At 36.8% G+C, this 20,566-nt stretch overlaps 1 protein-coding gene across 2 annotated transcripts in view; it reads right to left on the bottom strand.

Annotated features, from left to right (window-relative positions):
* The window catches only part of RNGTT (RNA guanylyltransferase and 5'-phosphatase), a 188,331-nt gene extending 167,944 nt beyond the window's left edge, over positions 1 to 20,387 (bottom strand). For both annotated transcript variants that reach the window (XM_009648891.2, XM_009648884.2), the window contains exons 1-6: positions 20,308 to 20,387; positions 13,569 to 13,678; positions 8,356 to 8,459; positions 8,135 to 8,223; positions 4,535 to 4,610; positions 1,117 to 1,366 (exon numbers count right to left, since the gene is read on the bottom strand). In XM_009648891.2, the coding sequence (XP_009647186.1) occupies positions 1,117 to 1,366; positions 4,535 to 4,610; positions 8,135 to 8,223; positions 8,356 to 8,459; positions 13,569 to 13,655 (606 nt within the window). In that variant the 5' untranslated portion in view covers positions 13,656 to 13,678; positions 20,308 to 20,387. The remainder of the gene's footprint in view (positions 1 to 1,116; positions 1,367 to 4,534; positions 4,611 to 8,134; positions 8,224 to 8,355; positions 8,460 to 13,568; positions 13,679 to 20,307) is intronic.
* Between the last annotated feature and the right edge of the window lie 179 nt (positions 20,388 to 20,566).

The raw sequence follows: 20,566 nt of genomic DNA, 5'->3' as shown, positions 1-20,566 counted from the left end.
TCAAAAAACCAGTTTTGAGGTTCTAGTCCAAATACATTTTTTTAGATATCAATGTTTTAATACAAGGCTAATGGCAGTAGTGGCCATATCCCTAAATATATTTTTACTATGGATTTTTACAGTGTGGGCAATTTTTTATTCCAGCTGATGAACTATTTGACAGTTTTCAAAATTCATCTTGCTTCTTTGGACTAGATTCTGTATTCATGTCTGACTATTTTTTTCCATACTCCATCTATAAAACATGCTGAGCAGCTGCAGTAACAACAAAATGCATTTTTGCAGCATATTTCATATAAGGATTTCAAAGTGTTTGCAAACAAACACACCTCAGCATGCAAGTAAAATAATTCAGTATTATGCAAGAAGAACTGAATCTATTTTTGCACTCAGCAACATTCTTCCCTACTTTATCTGCAAATAAAAAAAAGTCAGGAATTTGGAGAGAACTGAGCCATTAGTCTTCAGATGATACAAGTATATTCTTTGTACTTGACTATTAGTTCTGTACTATAATAACTACAGTAACTTATTTCACCAGAATTATGCAGATATATGTCAAAATTACCACAATAAGTGATCAGCCATATTTCTTATCATTATACAGTTAAAACAGCTTTGAACAAAATATAATTTCAAAGCTGCTGTGGGGTTTTTAAGCGCATACTGCTTCTTGCTAATCCAATTCTCAATCTTCCCAAATTTCCAAAAGTAAGAATATTTACCAAAATGAGCACTGAATTAAAAAAATTTTGGATTTCATCCACATGGATACAAAAAAGAAGTAAAAACTGTTCACACGCACACCCCCCAACATTTCACCTCTAAAGACAGAGTGAATAAGTAAAAAGCACTTTACTATCTCAACTAAAAAGAAAAAATTGTTATATTAGAAAAATCAAGTAATTTTTACAACTGCAAGGTTCATACAGGAAACGTAAGAAAGCTCACAACGAATCTAGCAGTTTTTCCTGGTTAGAGGCAATACTACCAGTCCTCATTTGCAAGAGCACTGACACTTGTAGAGCATCTATTACATCATAACTGATGACTATGAGTTATCAGTTAAGAAATTAAGTTTAGCAATTATCATATTAAGTTCTTAATCAAAAATACCAGTTTTAGGCGTTCTTTTCTCCTCTTGCCAAAGGAAGAGCTTGATGATCCAGGTTCCGATTCTTGGCCTCCTGTTTTACCATTATCTTCGTCCTCCTCTTCATCTTCATCAAAGCACCATTCTGGTAGCTCAGGTGGTGACGGTGCATCATCTTCATCTCCATAACGACGAAATAATTCCTTCAAATAGTCACCTTTATAAATACCTGGTGGTCTAGCCTGAGCAAAAGTAGCCACAGCAGCCTCAATACTGTCAAATAAAAAATGAAAATTACTTTGAATGCTTAATTTACATGTTTTAGTCATGTTATGCCTTACTAAACACAAGATTTGTTGGGACTGAGAATTAAAACAAATTCTAAACTGGTAATTGCAAAAACATTCATTATATTTGAAACATGCTTAGATCAGCCTGGCAACAGTTGCTCTTGCACAAGATTCTGCATAATTATGTAGGCACTGCGTATGTTCTCAGAAGTAACTGCAGCTTGCACTGCTTCATCTCCTTATCGTAGCTAATAGTGGTCTGCTGGTCACCTAGGTAAAACTTTTATTATTGCTACAGAAAAGGAATGGGTGACTTGTAGGTAAGTACTTAAGGACTGAATGAAGACAAAAAAGACCAAAGAAAAAGATGAACAAACTTAATGAAGAAAAATTCAAGTGTTGAAATTCAAAAATGGCTATATTTTTCCCCCTAAGAATTATCTTTCCTTTCATTAGAGATTTTGCCATTACACTGGGAAAAAGCATCCTAATCTTTTGAAATTACTTCTCTTTCCAGAAGCTTCTCATAAAAACCTGTGATTCAGAAGCCTTTTACTACACAGGTAACAATCTTAACTGCTTTAATAAACTGGAGACTGCATCACAAAAAAAATTAGAAACCAAAACTAACAGTCATGCACCTACTAGCCAAATGGAAAGCACTCCAAAATATACAACAGCAATCACAGCACAAGGCTTTTATTGTTGCTATTGTCACAGATCCTATGAAAATGTTTAACAGAAAACACTGGACATAATTCTGCCTTCAATTTACCATGGCTGCGTGGAGCAGTAATGCTCCATGGATGAACATTTAGAAATCTTGCTAAAAAAAAAGAGGAGAAATAACAAAAGGTACATGCCCCTGTTAGGCTTCTGGACAAGCATATATCTTAAAGCTAGAAAAGCACATATTACATGCTGTGAAAAGAATTTTTTTTTCAGATAAGAAAATAGCCTGCCACTGGAACAATGAAAAAATGTAGCTAAAATGGAAAAGAGAATTTAAATACAAAAGGCTTTTGTCTCATCTGTACAGTTTGGGAAGGAGCCTGAGAACTTTATGAGACCAATTTCCCAGAAGAGACAGAAACAATTCCTAAGAACCAGGAAGTTTGGTTCTCTCTTCTGATCTTTGGTAAGAGTAGAAAACAAAACATCTTCCAGAGTGAGTTGGTCATCGGATCTCAGAAATGACAGTTTAAGAATCCAAGTTATTTAGAAAGAGCTTTCTTCCCCATTCTGTTTTCTAAGACTCCTAATTTCTTCCTCACAAGACATTTTTTATTTTGGTATCTTTCTTAAATTGTTTCGCATCTTCTGTAATCAATGCCATTAAAAGGACAAAACAAACCAAAAGGGATGGGCTCTGAAAGATGCTCTAATTTGTCTCTGATGATATTAGAAGAACTCTGTACTATTCTGGAATAGATGGCAATGAAAGCCAAAAGAGGCAGCACAGATTTCAAGCACAGAAACCTAGCTGAAAGAAAATATACTTTGCTAGTTCTAGAAACAAAGCAGCCTTTGGGAAAAATGAGTTGTGAAAAAGAGAATTGAGCAAGGATTTTGATCACTAGCTGGAGAGCTTTCAGTCTAGATGACCTTTCTCTAACTATAAAATACATCTCAGTATTCACAATACATCAGCAGCTCTCCTATATCATATGCTTAAGGAATGAATATGGATGGATTTTTCCATCAGGAAAATCTTATTTCCTCATCAGCAAATAACAGTGCCTTATTTTAAAGAATGATACAGCAAATTGGATTTATCTTGATACAATGGTTAGCATTAACTACTACCTTGCTGAAATGCATTCTTTTGCTGTGGACACTCTTCCCTACCTGGTGATATCTTGGGTGTTCTGTTAAAAAAATCTGACAAAGATGAACCAACTTGATACAATTAACTACCTGAATGAAGAAAAAAATTAAGATACGGCTGTTAAGTTCTAAGGCTTTTCCCACAGAGGTTTGAAAATAAAGAGAGGCTGCATAAAAGCAGGAGATTCAAATAGATTCAAGTGCATTTCCTCTCCAGAACAAAGGACCAATTCTGAGTCTAATTATTCCATGCCACTTTTAAATTGTTGGATTAAAAGCATACAAATCTGCTAGTTCATAGGAACAACTAGAATCATACTATAAAGACATTTGTATCTCTGTCTACTTCCTATACTCAGTTAAGATTCTGCCAAGATTCAGCCACCCACTACTAATGGTGTTCTGTCTCCATCACTCCAATACCTTTATTCCAAGTTTACTAACAGACAACAATGACCTAGTTCTTTGCAAACAGCTTGCATGTACATGCTAAGCACCAAATAACTGTATGTCCAGTCATATGAAAATGCTGCAACAGGAGTAGAATTTTCTTCACTTAAAGGACCATACAAGAAATATCATCAGAATGCTTAAGGGGCTTGAGAAGAAACATGCTTTGCTCGGGACTCCATCCGCAAGGAAATAGTGTTTTGTGAATGCTACCAAACATGCAAAAGTCATGCCCACCAGCATGGTATAGGCAACTTTTTTTTTTTCCGCACTAGTGTTATTTGAAAGACATCACTACTCTTGATGAAGGTGCCAACATTTTTAAGTCACAAAACCCCCAGGTGAGTCTGTATAGATGCATGCTGTAGACTTGAGTCAAACAACAAGCTGGAAACAAGGACTGTGTCTCCCCCCAGTCCTTCAGAAGCAAGTACATCATTCTGCTGTTACTCTAGCTAATCTCTTCTCTTCAGAACTCAAAAAACCAAAAAAAATCCTACATGCAAACCTACATGAAAAAGATGAAAAAGTAAGTGAAATAATCTTTCAGACATCTCTGAACTCTGAATTCTTACTCAAAATGTGGGACATGTCATGGGGAAGAGACAGAATACAACATATACACACTCCTAAAAGCCCACACACAGCAAGTACAGCTGACTTTTTGACCTACCGGACCTGGAAAGCTTGACTGAAACAGGCTAAGCTACCAAGGGATGATATGAATAATGTCAATATAGGTTGTTTGCTCAAGATTAGTAGGCAGTTTTAAAATAACAAACAGTGAATACATTAGGATAGCTGTCAGGACAATAAGTGAAACATGCCTTTGGCCACTCTCCACAAATCCCTAGGAATTAACATTCAAAGTTACCTCCAATCCAACTTCTCAACCAAAAAGGCACAGATCAGAAATCCAGTTCTATTGAAACCATGTGTGCAATGGACACCTAGACAAGACAAGAAAAGGGCTTGATCATTTGCTAGTAGTTTTAACAAACAGGCTTTAGTTTCAGAAGTGTGGTTTTGGATCCTTCAACCTTCATCAGTAACATTAAAGAGGCATCTCCCTTCCCATCAAGGCAGCCCAGATCACGTAAGGCATATAAGCCTAAAAAGCAATTTATTACATTTTTTCTGCAAATTATTAGCAACAAGAGTATAGGATAATTCACTTTATCCTAACTCAAGAGCACTAACTTAATGCAACTGAAATATGGCTAATACAGATAAGATTCAAGTATTTTTAATGACTGCTCAATTGCTTATCAGAAGACAATACATTCAAATTCAATAATTATGCTTTTAGTGGATTCAACAAGCATTACATTCATTTCACACCATCGGGCATAAAAATAATATCAAGATTACCCTATCTCAAACTTGAAAGGGGTGTCAATAGACCACAACTCTATTTCAAATCTGCTATTACCACGCTAAAGACCAGACTTATTCATTTGGGGGAAAAGAAAAAAAAAAAAAAAAAACCACACACCAAAATGAAAACTATACAACAGTATAATCACCTTGAATTACTCATCTTTTCAATGTAAGAAAAAAAGAAGCAAGTCTTCAGCCTCTATTTTACTGAATTCATCCCCCAGTGAAAGGAGGGGAAGAATCAAATGCATTGGAACTTTTTTTTTTTCTCTCAAGGCAACAGCACCATCTAGTGATAAACGAACCAGTCTGAAAATTTGTGCTATTAATAATGCAAAGGATTCAGGCAAGATGTTCCTCTTCCTTGTAATGCATTTTAAATTACAAATACCAGAGTATTCAAGCTTCCACTAACACCAAATGCAGTTATTCTTAGTATTAACATATTTTTCAGTTGTGACCATGAAGCAAGTCACTTAAGCTTTTATTGATTTCCTTATTTCTCTACCATAGCTATTAAATTAAGTTTGGCAACAGTTCACTTGATGCTTATTCAGACAAAATGTGAATATCCGTCCTTTCTTCTATACACTCCCTTACACTCTAAGTATTTATTTTTTTTTAACTGGAGATCCAAAAAATGCCTACAAATAGTAGACTTATAAAAACCAGAAACTTTGTATGGGTAAACAGAAACATATATCAATTCTGTCAGGGTTGGGTTTTGTGCCTGCTCCACCAAGCTTCCTTTCTTAATAAAGCAAGGCAAAACCTACTACAAATTCCTTGGATTTATCCATTCTAACCATTTAATAATATTTAAAACTGTGTAACTTGCATCAAATGAAATTAATTTTAGCTTCCTTATAGAATTTGTTCCCAGTAATCATTTCTTCTTTGTTTTCTGCTTAAGCAAAATTTTTGTGTTTTGTTTCCTTAAGGTTGGCAAGCATACTCCAGTCCTTCAAGTTGCAAAAATAAAGTTTTCATCCTATATTGTTCTAGCTGAATAGAAAATTTTGTTCACTTATCATTCACATTTCAGTCTCTTTTCATATCTAATCTCGACACTGGAAATGAAATTGCACACAATTGCTATCAATAAGTCCTGCAACTGTTACTGCTACCAAGAAGGTTAAGTCAATAATTTTATGCACATGACAAAGATAAGAAGCATCTCAGCAATGAGACCAACAGCTTGGAAGGGAAAGATCACACAGGGTGCAGTACAATCACTGACGCAGACCGCTTTTGGTTTTGATAAAAACATCCTCCACACCAGTCCCTCTGATGTTCTGTCAAAGGAAACAAGTGTTCAGACCCAGAAACAACTTTTCAGTAATTCACAGAAAGGAAATGGAAAATCCCAACATTTCTCTTTTACTATGAAAGCCTAAACCATGAGTTATTTAAAAGCTTAGTCAACACACTATTTTCTTCTGGACTCTTTCCAATTGACTTTTTCTTCCATATAGGTGAAACAATCTAAATAATGGAGTAACATTCCAAAATTCATAGAAGACAAAAAGTTAGTGACTCAACACTCTAAAAATGGCATTTTTGAAAGTTGAAATACCAGTTAAATGGGTCTGCTATTTATAGGATATCACCATGCTATCCATGCTCCATATAAATTGCTGACCATAACAGTATTTCAAGTTCTGAAATATTGTTGGAGGACCAAGCGGAGGAACTGCGAAAGAAGAGTGAAAAATAAGGAACTGCTAAATGAGAGTGAGTGGGATCAGTCATCAACAATATTTCAGAACTTGAACCAGTACTTGAAATAATGTTGATAACCAATCCTACTCACTCTCATTTAGCAGTTCCTCATTTTTCATATCACATACTTACGTTATAGTTTAGAGATGAAAACATAGGTTGCAAACTAAAATTGCATTCTATGTGAAATAAAGAAATAAAGTACCTAAAATAATTATGTGAAAAAGTATGTGCCCAAATGAAATCTCTCAAGCACTGAAAAAAAAAAAAAAAAGATTCTCAGAGGTATCCTGTGACAGGGGGAACCAACTGAAATACAATAAATTCTGTTTAAACATACAAAAAAATCCTGTATATTGTAAGGGTGAGCAAACACTGGAAGAGGTTGCCAGAAGGTGTTGTGGAGTCTCCAAGCTTGGAGATGGTCAAAACACAAATAGGCACAGTCCTAAGCAAGCTGCTTTAGCTGGCCCTGCTCCAAGGAAGGGCAACTGACTAGCTGATTTCCACAGGTCCCTTCCAACAACCTCAACTACTGTACAATTCTATGATTCTGTATGAATCCTAAACTGTACGAACATACCATCTTCATTTTCCAAGCTCTTATCAATGACAACTACAAAAGCAACTGTTCTATGCACTCCCAAGTTGCACACTCTGATTCAGGAAGGTTGCAGAATTATCATCAAAGAGGCTTGAGGACAACACCCACTCTGACTCTGGAAACTCAGCTGCAAAGTAATTTCTTGTCTCCGACAGTTTGCAGATAACAGTTGAACATTAATATGCTTAACAGAAATCAGAATAAAATGATTTTAACTAAAACTAGAAGCCACCCAAATTAAACTGAGAACTTACTTTGCTCTGGGTAAAAAAAAAAATTATCCTTAAGAACATTCAAATATTCACTGCAAGACAGTACACCACAAAAGAAAAAACTTAGCCTAACTAACCAGTTTCCAGCAATTAATCAGCTGCTTTGAGAGATTTGCTAAAGAATCATGCAGTTATCAAATATGACTTCAAGTAAGCCAGACCATCAAATGCCAAAACAATACTTAGGCAATACATAACCTGCATTTGCATCAGCAGAAGTTATAAAACCACAATGCAAGTATCATGTATTTGTAGACAGTTCTTAAGCCTGTACACTTTTCTGCATTAAGTCAATAGCTGTAATCAAATTGACAGATGCAGGAACACACCAGTTTCTGGAGTAAAAGCAATCAAGTCTATATATGCATAAACACTGTATTGAGGAAATGCCTTTTCTTAGACTTAAGAATAAAAGACTGCAGTAAATATGAAATACATTAACAGTAAAAACTAATGATGGATATAAGATGGATATAACGGATATAAGAAGATATACCTATAAGCTCTGAGGGATTCTTATCACTGAAGTGTTCACACACACGGATAAATGTTTCTGTATTCTCGGGTGTAGGGCACTCACCATGCCTGAAAAACACAGGAACACACAGAGTAAGAGAGAGCTGGGGGAAAAGGAAGAGAGAAAAAAAAAAGGATTAATTACTTCAGTGTGATCTTTCAAATTAAAAACTAAACGTTTAAAAAGTACAGACAACTTACCCTTTGCACTGGAGCTTTATATATTTAATCCCCTCTTTCTCTATATCATTCCTATCATAGAATCTAGTGGTGTTGGTCAAGTCTACCAGTAAACCCATTTTAACCTAAAAAAAACAAACAAACAAACAAAAAAAAAATGTGGTTCAATATCAGTGCATAAATACTAAATGGCTAATAACTTCCAAATTAAAAGCAATAGCAGGCTACAGTTGCAAGTTTAAAAATTCTTAAATATTGTATTTGTTCATAAAATCTATATTTTATCACCATTACACTAATCTGTGTTTCTCTGTGAAAGCTGGTGTCTGAATTAGCACTAGCCACCAATTCAGAAACTTCAGGTTGTTTCCACCAGCATTTCTAAATAAGAAACTTTCCTGCTGTTAGCAGATCTATCTGGTAAAGAATTACTTTAACACATTAAAAACCAAATAAGGTGGAATCCGGTGCTCTTACACTTTAAGTACATCAATATTAAACACTGGCACAGTGGAAGTACCATAAGAAAAATTAACTACTGAGACATATATACAGTATACTCTCAGAAAAAATAACTCATCTTAATTTACCCATCCATTAAATTAAGAGTGCAGAACAAACAAACAAATTTTCAAGTTTAAAACAAAAATTCTCTTAAATTCTCGGTTACATTTTATGCAAAGCTAAAATGTGAAATGAAACAACTTGAAATCTTCAAAGATGCTGTCAGTAATTAAGGTGGCAGTCTCAACTACTCAGATGTTAGTACGTACCTGAATTCAGGCTGCCTTGCCCACTCAACCCTAACATGTCCCCTTGTGCATGTACTTGCTTTTTTAGTGTTTGGTTTTTACAGCTCTAAAATAGGTCTTTTAAAGCAGCCTTGTAGAAGTTACTGCATTTTTAAGAAGATGGAAAGCAGAAATTCCACTGGGTGGCATCCAACACACAGAGAACATCAGCAAAGTGCATCCTACTGATCCGTGGTCCAAACAAAATTCCCACCAGTCATAAACCTCCCAGTATTACTGTGCAAAAACAGCTCACTAACACACCCGTGTACTGAAAGTATTCCTGATTTCCTGCCTTGTAAGTGCAAGCAATTGCTTTTGGTCAATATGCTGAATGTCATGCTTTCAAGTAGGATCTTTACCATGAAACCAGATGTCTTTTTAAAAGGCATTTTAAGAGTGGCAATTTAGCAAAATCCTTGTTCCATAGCTATGCCTTTTTTAAAGATACAGCAATAGTTCACTTAAAAATACATTAACACTGAAGCATGTTACGCATGAAAAAACACAGAAGAACACTGCATCTTCAACACATTTAAAACTCCAGCACATGCTCAAAACCAGGATTTTGATCAGGTTTTATTTACATTAAGGTCTACAGACTGGCAATAATTTAATTGGGATGTTGCATTTGATCTGAATAGGAGAATGAAATATAGCAAAGTGTCTGCTAGAGAGGAAACTCTGAACTACAGGACTCTAGGACTTCTGGCCTGCTATTCCTTTGCAATTATTATGAATCATTTCAATCATATACAAGTGAAGATCTTGTGAAGCGACACTGCTCCTCACACAGTTCATGGAGCAGTAAACCAAAAATGCATCCGATGTAATTTAGCCAAAGGTATAAAAGCATGTATGGCAGACAGAGCGTTTAAGACCTGAAAGCAGTTTCCTTGCTATACAGAAAGCATAACCATTTGCTCTCTCGGTGCATGGGATTAGCTGCACATAACACACTACAATTTAGAGAGTGCAAGGCAAAAAAAAAGGATAAAGAAATTTTAAAAAAAAATCAGGGGGATTATTATTATTATCGTTATTATTATTACAACATACAAAAGTATACAATTATGATGTTCCCAAAATCCATGCAAAAAAACACTGGTATCACAGGAAACAAAACATTTCAGTCACTGAACTGGGGTTGTACTATCCTTGTCCTGGCTGACCACAATTCGCACCTATAGAATATTCTAGTATGCATACATTCATTATACAGGTGCTTTGCTCTGCTCTGAAGCCCTGACATTACATCAGTCATCGTAGTCATCCTCTCAGTCACGCTCTCACAAGTTTGCTCCTAGAAAGTTCTTAATAGGAGCTGATTTTTGAAAGACTATCCTAGCTAAAATAGATAGCCACCCACTGGAAAAAACTTTTTGCAGCCAATGTTTTGCAAGAATCTCATCTTCCAGTCTACCACGCCCATTGAATGACACAGCTTTGGAAGAAAGAATAATTTTAAATTGTTGAGCAACTTCTCACTAAAACATAGATTTATTTCTTACAAGGACTGTTGCAACACTAGAATCTTAGACAATGAAACACAGTTGAAACTAGTTATTTTTCTTGCTTCCAATTGTAAAAATTACCGGATAGAAGGAAAAAAAAGCTCATAGATAGCTTGAAATTCTCATCTTCTACATAACCAAGATCTTCATACCACCTCCATTCTGCTCATATGTATTTTGGCCAGGCTCTCTACATCCTTCTACGGTTGTAAAAGCCTTCCTCCTCACTTTCTCACATTCCAGCTATCTCCAGCTATTAATACTTTATGCATGCACTCTGCTGCTGCTGTGCAATTAAATGGGCTTAACTAGGTTCCCCTTGTATGACCCCAGAAGTTTCTCATTAGACATTGGAGCTTGGAAACATTCTCCCCAGGAGGGAGAGAGCATACTACAATACACTGAATTTTCTCCAGTCCCAAGATTTTTTTTCTTCATTTCTTATTTGAGGAAAGTGGTTTAAATCAGTGATTGAATTTATCTGTGAAAACAGTAATGTGGCTGAAAACTGGTAACTAGTTTTCCTAACAGGAATATTGTAACTTGAGCATATCAATTTCCCAAACATTCTTTTGAGCTAACTAACGTCCTGGCTCTTCACAACAGAAATAAAACTACCTTTTGTAAAGCATAAACAGTACTAACCTACCTAATATAATTATTCACACTGTCTATGACTGCTCTTGCAATTTTTTTTTATGAGACCGCTAAGATACTATGTCAATATTGGCAATCAGAAGAAAAATGAGGTTGCTATCATTTATTAAATCCGTTTCTAACATTCAGATTTTCAGCAACCAGCTCCATGAGAAAAAGGAAACACAGAGGAAGCTTGTTAGAGAAAGTTCCTCCCGGTCAGATGTCTTAAATGCTGACCCGGTACCTTCAAAAATCTGTGGTAGCAACAGTATGTCACTAGTACCAAAACCTATCGGTAAAAGTTTCTGCTGAAGTCTCTTATTTGGAAACTAAATTATATAGACTTAAGCAATAAGGGGTGCTGGTGGATGAAAAGCTGGACATGAGCCGGCAATGTGCGCTGGCAGCCCAGAAGGCCAACCGTACTTTTTTTTTTTCCAGCTCTGGAGCCCTCAGCACAAGAAGGACATGGACCTGTTGGAGCGGGTACAGAGGAGGGCTACAAAAATGATCTGAGGGCTGGAGCACCTCTCCTATGAGGACAGGCTGAGAGAGTTGGGCTTGTTCAGCCTGGAGAAGAGAAGGCTGCGGGGAGACCTGATTGTGGCCTTTCAGTACCTAAAGGGGGCCTATAGGAAAGATGGGGAAAATCTTTTTAGTAGGGCCAGCAGTGACAAGACAAGGGGTAATGGTTTTAAACTAAAACAGGGTAGGTTTAGACTAGATATAAGGAAGAAGTTCTTTACAATGAGGGTGGTGAAACACTGGAACAGGTTGCCCAGAGAGGTGGTGGAGGCCCCATCCCTGGAAACATTCAAGGCCAGGTTGGACGGGGCTCTGAGCAGCCTGATCTAGTTAGCGGTGTCCCTGCTCCTGTGGGGGGGTTGGACTAGATGACCTCTAGGGGCCCCTTCCAACCCAAAACATTCTATGATTCTATGAATAACCAGGTTTCAGAAGTTATTTATTCTGCAAAGTATTAGCAGTAGAACACACTGCAGTAAAATGGTGAGAACCACACACAGTGAGCTACTTTTGTCTTGGGAAAATCCACTTTTCAAGGTCTCCTCAACTGTACATTCACCTCATTGCCAGATCGCTGGTAAACTGCTGTTCTACAAATATAGCACTCCAATAACCCACTGCATATCTCAGCAAATAAAAAAATTGTATGTTTCAAATAGCAAACATTTAGCAACAAGACCTGGGTTCAAGACAATATAATACATTTGATGAGAACAGAAGATTCCCATATTTTAGTCACCTGATTCATCTGATGTTTAAGCTCCAATATTGTTAAAGAAGTTTGGAATTAATTTAACATAGATCAACAGCAAAAAAAGAAAACAAAAAAAGCACAGAAAAAATGTCAGCAGCGTGATTAGTTTTATAAAACACACAGTCAAAAAAAATGGTGCTAACCTTCTATATAACGGTTTAATAAACAGATTAGAAGAATTAGGCTGTAGGCCTTTCTTTGCCTGGGGGTTCAAAATCCCATTTCCCGCATCTCCAGATGCACTGGACTGGGCACAACACTTCACAGACCTAATGAAAGGCTGGAAAGGTCCTGTTCCCCACCTTTATTGTCAAATTTGTGCTATGGTGCAGAACATGAAAGTGGAAGTAGACAAGACAGAAATGAGCAAAACAGAGAATGAAGAAATAAGCCAGAGGCACAACTCTGTAACCCACTGATAGAGGCAGTCCCAATCCATGCTCCTAAAATTTTTTTCTATTTATGCGTTTTTTTTTCACTAAGAGGTTACTGGATAAAATCCATAAATTGTTTTCTTCCACACTTGGGTATGACTGGTTAGATACCATAAAGCATTCTATGCATCAAAAGAAGAGAATTATGCATTGAAACTACAGAAGAGTTCTATGAAAGTCTCCTTTCACTTGCAAATGCTTTCACTCCTACAAGCAAAATTGCAACTTAACATATCCATATGCAAGAGTCATTTGTAAAACTACAAACTCAGACTGTCTACATTTTGACAATGACATCTCTCCAAGATGCAACAGTAATAACAGATAAGAGTGAGATTCTTTCTGCTAATACAGTGAATGAGCAGGAGGATTTTACACAATTCTTGCCTATAAGAAAGGACTTTTGGAAATGTTGGAGGTACAGAGAAAACCTGAAAATGTAAACAAAAAAATAAATTTTCTGTACAGGTGTCCAGAAGAAGCCATCAACCACTTTTTTCTTAAATCTGAAAAGCAACATTTGAATAAACATTAATAATGAAAGTAATATTTCAATTACTAGAATATTTAACTTTACCTTCAGACTCTTTAAGTAGTTGGATAACATACTTGGGTGAAAACGATTTTCTTCAGCAACCTGTTCATCATATCTTGGTCCCAACATTGTCTTCAAAGGTAAAAACTTTCCTATGAAAGATAACAAAACTTTGCAGTGTTTTATGTATACACATGAGTATGTACACTTACAACTCAGCGATTTCAAAGCAACATGCTGAGCAGATCTAGAGGTTCACCCTCAGTGAAAAATAACAGCAGGAAAAGTATCAATAACCGTTGATTTGGACTCATAACTTAGTTATGAGTTCTCAGAATTCACAAATAAGTTCAGAAGTTTAAAGAAAATACAGGTCAGCTCATCTAAATCAAAATAATTTAACATTTTCAGCTAGCTTTTAGTGTGATTTAAGCTGCAGAGCTACAGCGCACAGCAGAATAGAGAAAGTTCAGTACAGTTAAAAATATGAAAATAGCATTTTAAAGGACAGTTTGTTACCCAACCATGTAAACATCAGCTCTGATTATCTGTAAACATAAAACAGGTAAAGATCACTGCAAAAAAAACGCATTTGGCCCAGAACATCTACGCACTACAGATCTTTCTAACATGCTCCTTAAGAACTGTTGGAAGAGTTCTGCGGCAGTGTTCAACCTTCCTGCCGAAACACACCACCTACATGTGGTTCAGACATCAGGGAAGTTACAAAAACGCAACAAACACTTGACCAGAATTAGTACTTACTGGACTACATCCATCACTCCCTAGAAACCCCCAAATTTTTAACATTAATTTTATTTTTTAGCCATCACATCCACCACAGAGTATCTGAAAAAATCTCATTAGTTCTTTCTTTCCGAACCCCAGCAGCAAGCTACAGGCTTGCCTTTCCCTCCAAGTGCAGCAGGAACAGGAATTTGAGCAGCACGTACTGAGCCGACAGCTCTTCCTGCACTTCTAAACAGACAAGAACTTGGAGCCCAGGTCACTGCCACCACGTCTGCCCGGGAAGCAGCACACCTCCTCCCGCGCACCTGGGACCCTGCGCTGCAGTTAGGTGTGGAAAAGTGATGGTAAGAAAGAGACCTGGAATATCTCCCCATCCACACCAAGGTTAATGATATAGGCAGGGAGTAAAACTGGGAGAACCTCAGCATTTCTAAATAGCTATGAAAATATTTAAATGAATTCTATCCCAAGACCCCAATAAACACACACACCCCCCAAGAAAACACAAAAAAATTAACGCCCCAGAATTTCCTTTTTTTTTTTTTTTTTTAAATAAAACTGCTTCGATGCTGTTAAAAAGACAGTCCTTTTTCTAAAACCAAAGGAAATGCAACCATGTAATTGTATGGCACAGAAGAGCAGCAGAAATGGGTTTTTTAATGCAGGAACAACTCCAAATTGGAGCACCAGATGTAAATCTTCCAGGAAAAAAGTGCTGCTAGATCCGGACACTGTCGAATTATATCTCTAAAATGCTTCTAATGGCAGTTAACATCTATTTCCTAGAAGGGGGAAAAAAAAAAAAAAGTTCATTCTATAAAGGACTACTTTTTTTTTTTTTTAACTTCAGTAACTTTTAAAAAGCTTTTCCTTTTTAGAAACACAAATACCCACACAATATTTTGACCTAAGGAAAAACATAACACCTTTCTATATTATTCCTTAAGCCGTCTGATGCATCTGCTCAGCTGTGTAAGGTAGAGTAACAGCCACCATCCACTGGTCTTTACACCATATTTAAATGTTCAGTTTCAGATCCAAGTAAATCAGCACACCCAGCACTAATTCTAAAAAAATTCTTCTAAACCACTCATGAAAATACTGCTTTCTTGTCAAGGCAGAACATTTCCTCGTAATAAAAGAAACAAAATCCTCTTGTTTTCAGCAAGACAAAACCACATGGAATGAAAAGACACTAACGCGCCCATTGTATTCAGCTAGAAATCAAGTCTTGAGAGAGAAGCTCACTGATCTTTGTAAAAATAGAAAAAATGGATCCCACTTTTACTAAATGAATGCTACTGAGAAGTTTCTTTGTACAATAAATTAAAGTTCATAGAGTTCTCTGTAGCCTTAAATTCTATCAGAATATCTTATATACTCTCAGACATTGAACTTCTAGGAAAGAGACATAAACCACAGAAGACAGGTAGATGGAAGAAGGAAGTGGAGAAGCCTTGCACAACTTGTTAGCTTGGGTTTGAAGTTAATCGGCAACGTGAGAAACACCTTCACCGTTACACTTGTCTGAGACCATTCCAAACTTCACAGCTAAAAGGAAAGTTATTCAGTCATATAGTCAACACACACATTAGACAGTCATAAATTTATAGTCATTTTAACTTCAATTTATTTGAGTCTTAGAAAAACCCCTAACTTCACTTTGCCTTTTCATTCCACCAGTTACACATCTTCCTCCCTGGTCACGGCTGTTGGTTGGCGACCTCCCCTCCATTTCCTCATTTCTTGATCTATCTACTGCTTCTTTGTGTTCCTTGTCACCTTCAACACTATCATTCGGCCCCACTATTAACCCTTCCACATTCACTTGTAATCTTTCTCTGTACAGACTGATTATGCAAATCCTAATCTTGGATGATCTTAATGCAAAAATCTGTCATCACCATAAGTTTTGCAAAACACCAAGCATGCTTGGAAGTTTTTTAACTTTGCCACTTGCCACTCCCATCCTAATACATCCACTCACCCATTATAGAAAATTTACGAGATGCTGTGAAAAGAGAATAGAGTTGGAAAAGTGCCTGGAGGTTAAGATTGCTTTCTGTAGCACCTGATCAGAGACTGTACAATCGCACTGACAACTCTCCTGTTCTCTGTCTTCTAGAACAGAGAACAAACATGTTCATTCTCTTCTCAGTAGTGGACTTGATTTAGTGTCTGATTTTCACTCTGATTTCCTTCTGAGCAACCATAATACATTCCTGTTCATCACCAGCAAAACACAGACAAAATAGTCTAGTCAGCATCCCCTGCAGCATTTGAAGACCTTCACACAGCTGGGAAGTGATGAGTATTTTAATAGAGCCCATTTACCATCACTTCCAAAGGCCAAACCCAAATCTTTGGAAGTATCTCAGCGCCCAACTTCTACAAATTGCAGTTTGGCGGTATCATTGAGAGACAGAACTTACACGGCAGAAAACAAGCTGCCTGCCAAGGCTAGAAGACAGCAGTGAATGCATGTAATTTGGTTCCAATTTAGGGAAATTTTGTAATCGGATTATGAAAACAACGGCTCTAAGGGTTTTCTGGGGTGTTGTTTTTTTTCCTGTGGGGTTTTGTGTTGTTTTTTGGGGTTTTTTTCTTCTAATAAATTACATTTCTCTGCAATATAATCTCACATTATTCCTCTGCACTAAGCACTATCTTCCTTATTTACATTCTTGTGTTTTTCTAAATTGTGACTGCTACACATGTATTAAAGATCTTGAATATGAACTCATACTGTGTTCCTCTTATAACAGAAAACCAAATTTCCCTACCTGGCAAATTTGCTATTTCATCTTTGTACATAAGTTTGAAACTCTTCCTTCCCAATGTACATACAAGCCCCTTCCAAGCTTGATTAAGCTACAGAAAATCTAAGCTTTAATACTAAGGAAGATTTCTAGCCTTTGTGAGTAATATGGGCAAGTATAAATGAGGGATGAGCTACAATCTTTGCTACACTTCTGCCCTACATCTTATGCTAAAGAAGTGTTGTAGTAAAAACTGACTGCAACTCAATTTAAGCCTCCATGCATAAGCATCTGAAAATTAAATAACTGATTCTTTATGTTGAACTAGATGATCTGACAATAACAAGGTGGTATTTTACATGGATATCAAAGCACCCCAAGTCATTAGTGTACATAAACCATTACAATAAATGCAACTCCTCAATCAAATTTTCAAATTAACTTCAAAAAGTGGAACCTTGACACTTGATGATTACCTACTTCCACAATTAAATTCAAATTTGTCAAATAGTTTTGGAAAGTGGATATTAAAAACCATTTTCCAAATCAGTTACCTGCATAAGGGATGTTATTTCTTTAGGCTGAAAAATAGGTAAAAATTCTAAAAAAGCATCCAGTACATCGGCACATGCACATCAAGTAGATAAACCTGAGAAAAATCAAAATGAACAATATAGAACTTCAAGTTTCCTACACATACATGCTCAAATTTTGGCACATTTTTTATCTTTTCTTACAACCTTAATTCCAGAGCACACCAGTGAAAAAGCTACCCTTAATTTAGCCTAATTTTCTGTGACATGAAGCTATCAACTCAATACATGACAGTAGCCACTGATTATTTACGACCATGGTATGTTTAGATTGAGCATTGATTAGGAAAGCTAGATGGCGTAAAGTGACTAAGGTTAAGAAAAAGAAATTTGAATAAGATGAAAGAGTAAAATCTGCAATTAAGAATAAAACCCAACACCCTACAAAGTAACTCTCTTCTGTTTCAAGAACAACTGTGCTGGGTCAAAGCATCCATTTCACCTAGTATTTCATCACCAAAACAGGCCAATAACAGGTGCCTAGGAAAAAGTGCAAAACGATGACAATACAATCCATCATCAGATTATCCTCCCCAACTACAACAACCTATATAGGTTAGAAACTTCCTGAACCAGAGGTGTTACTCTTCTATCTAAGGTGCTGTCTCTATAACCATATGCAATATGGATGTTTTTAATAACATCTCATTGTTCTGCATGCTGCATGTATGTCTAGAACAGGATTAACCAACATGAATCAATAGAAGGAGACTGGAAGACACTGCTGAGACACTTTTCATGTCTTTTCTTCAATATCTTGCTAGCACTTTCCACAGCAAAACCAAAACGGCCTGGGTTTTTGGTGGTTATAAAAAGCAGGTACCTGCAGATCTGGCAATGCCAAAGCAGTAAGGCTGAAGCAACCCTATCACTTCAGATCTAAGAGTTCAGAGAAAGCTCTTTTCATCAAGTACATGACTGAGATGTTTCCACAATGCAATAAATGTGAAAATGTGCCATTCTGAAGAACTGCTGTACCATAAACCCAGAAAGGGGCAGAAAAACACCAATATTTAAAGAAGTAAACTGGAAAATAATGGGAGATGGAGATCAATTCACCTCATTCAGGATGAAGAGTCCTGTTAACCTGAATGAATCCAATTACACCAACAGAAAAGCTCCAGGCCTCATTACTACTTGTATCCGAGGTCACCTAGAAACTCCAGATGCCACAACCATAAGACAAGAAGGTCATGACTTGATCAGTATTAGTCCACAGAAGCCAGACAAACCTTGCTTAGCAACATTATTACTATTACACTATCAGATTGAAATAAAGCCATGCACAGATACTTAGAAATTTGATAGAAATGCTAATTAGAACTAGAATATAACACATCTGGGAGACAATACCAACATCAGTAAACTCTAAATACTATCGGTAAAACTGTTAGATGCCTTTGAATGTAAAATAGCAAAAAAGGAGAGAAGACTGATGGTGTACTATGACTTTTGGCAAGTTGTACACATAAAAAACTAAAAATCAGGTGAACTAGTATAAGAATACATTAGGATAAAACATCCAAAGAAATGAACCAAGCACTTTCCTTTTTTTTTTTTGTGCAGTAACTTCTTGTGCATGATTGCACCAAATGGAAAAGAATTACCTTGCAGTTACTGAATAAACAAATACACAAGCAGTGATGGCACAGCAGATGACACGCTGATGACCTGCATTCTTGCTTACTCTACGTCGCTATTTTTGAGAAGCCATGGCTTAAAAGACAGACAAACAAACAAAAGCGAGGACTTCTAGAGATCAAGAACTTGCTGAGAAGAAAAACAAAGAATAGAGTCATTAGCCTGTTTTTGTCGTGGTCAAAAGCTAACAACCTAGGCTATCAAACCGCTTATTAGATACAAAGCAATGCATTTGCCAGTGAGCAGGAAAAAAAAAAGAGATAGTGGAGATGAGCAGTATGACAATGCTGTTATTTAATTGAGTCATGTTCAGAGAAATATAAGGACCCGTGAGGGAAACCAGTAACCCACCAAATGAACAACTGAAATTAAATACTGATAAATGCCAAATAATGCATATTGATGGGAAGATTAAGCCTACTGAGATGTCTCACCAGGTTGTAAGTAAACCTGTAAACAGTCACGAGCGTCTTCAGTTCCACAACCGACTGCCGTCAAAAAAACATAGGAAGATGATGTGGAAACATGGGACAGAAAACGCAGGAGCTGTAACTATTAAGCAAATCATGGCACAGTGCCATCTACAATAGCACGCTGCATAGCAAATGCTGCGCTTTGAAAAAATACCATTAAATTATCACAGACAGGAGAATGACAGGAGTGAAAACTAGAAAAAATTGGGGGAAAATAACCCCAGGGGTTGGAACTGCTTACCTGATAAAGGAAAAGAAGAACTTGAGAAAACTGAAAAGAGCAAAGTTTGTTTACTCTAACTCATACCAGGCAGCAGTGCACACATTCACCCAAAGTCAGCGTGGCAGTTAACTCACAATCAAAAAATGTGTGTTTACATGATACCTAATTCACTGCCACTAGATGCCAGCAAGACTAGATACCTAGCAACAATCGAGACAGACGGCGTGTTATGGGTAAGAACATCCAAGATGACAGCAATTACTGACAAAACCTGAAATACACATCAAACTTTGGAGTACAACACTTAAACTCATCCTCCAGCTAAACAGCTTAGGAACACACCAGTTGCAGTTGGCCCAGTAACAAATCAACACTGATAAGCATCAGAGCCTCCAGTGGAAAAAAAAAAAAAAAAAAAGAAAAGAAAACCAAAAAAAACAAGGGAGAAGCTGCACGGGGGAGTCATCACAGGCTCCAGTACGGCAGCTTCTGATAGATGGGAAAAGCATCGGACGTGACAGACGGGCAAAGTTTTAGTCCTCAACGTAACCAGTGCGAAGCGAGACCCCGCCACGATGAACGCTACCGTGGGCAGGAGGGG

This window comes from Egretta garzetta, unplaced genomic scaffold (genome assembly GCF_000687185.1).
Source record: "Egretta garzetta isolate BGI_Z169 unplaced genomic scaffold, ASM68718v1 scaffold430, whole genome shotgun sequence".
NCBI lineage: Eukaryota > Metazoa > Chordata > Aves > Pelecaniformes > Ardeidae > Egretta > Egretta garzetta.
This window is presented reverse-complemented; position numbering and strand designations above follow the sequence as displayed.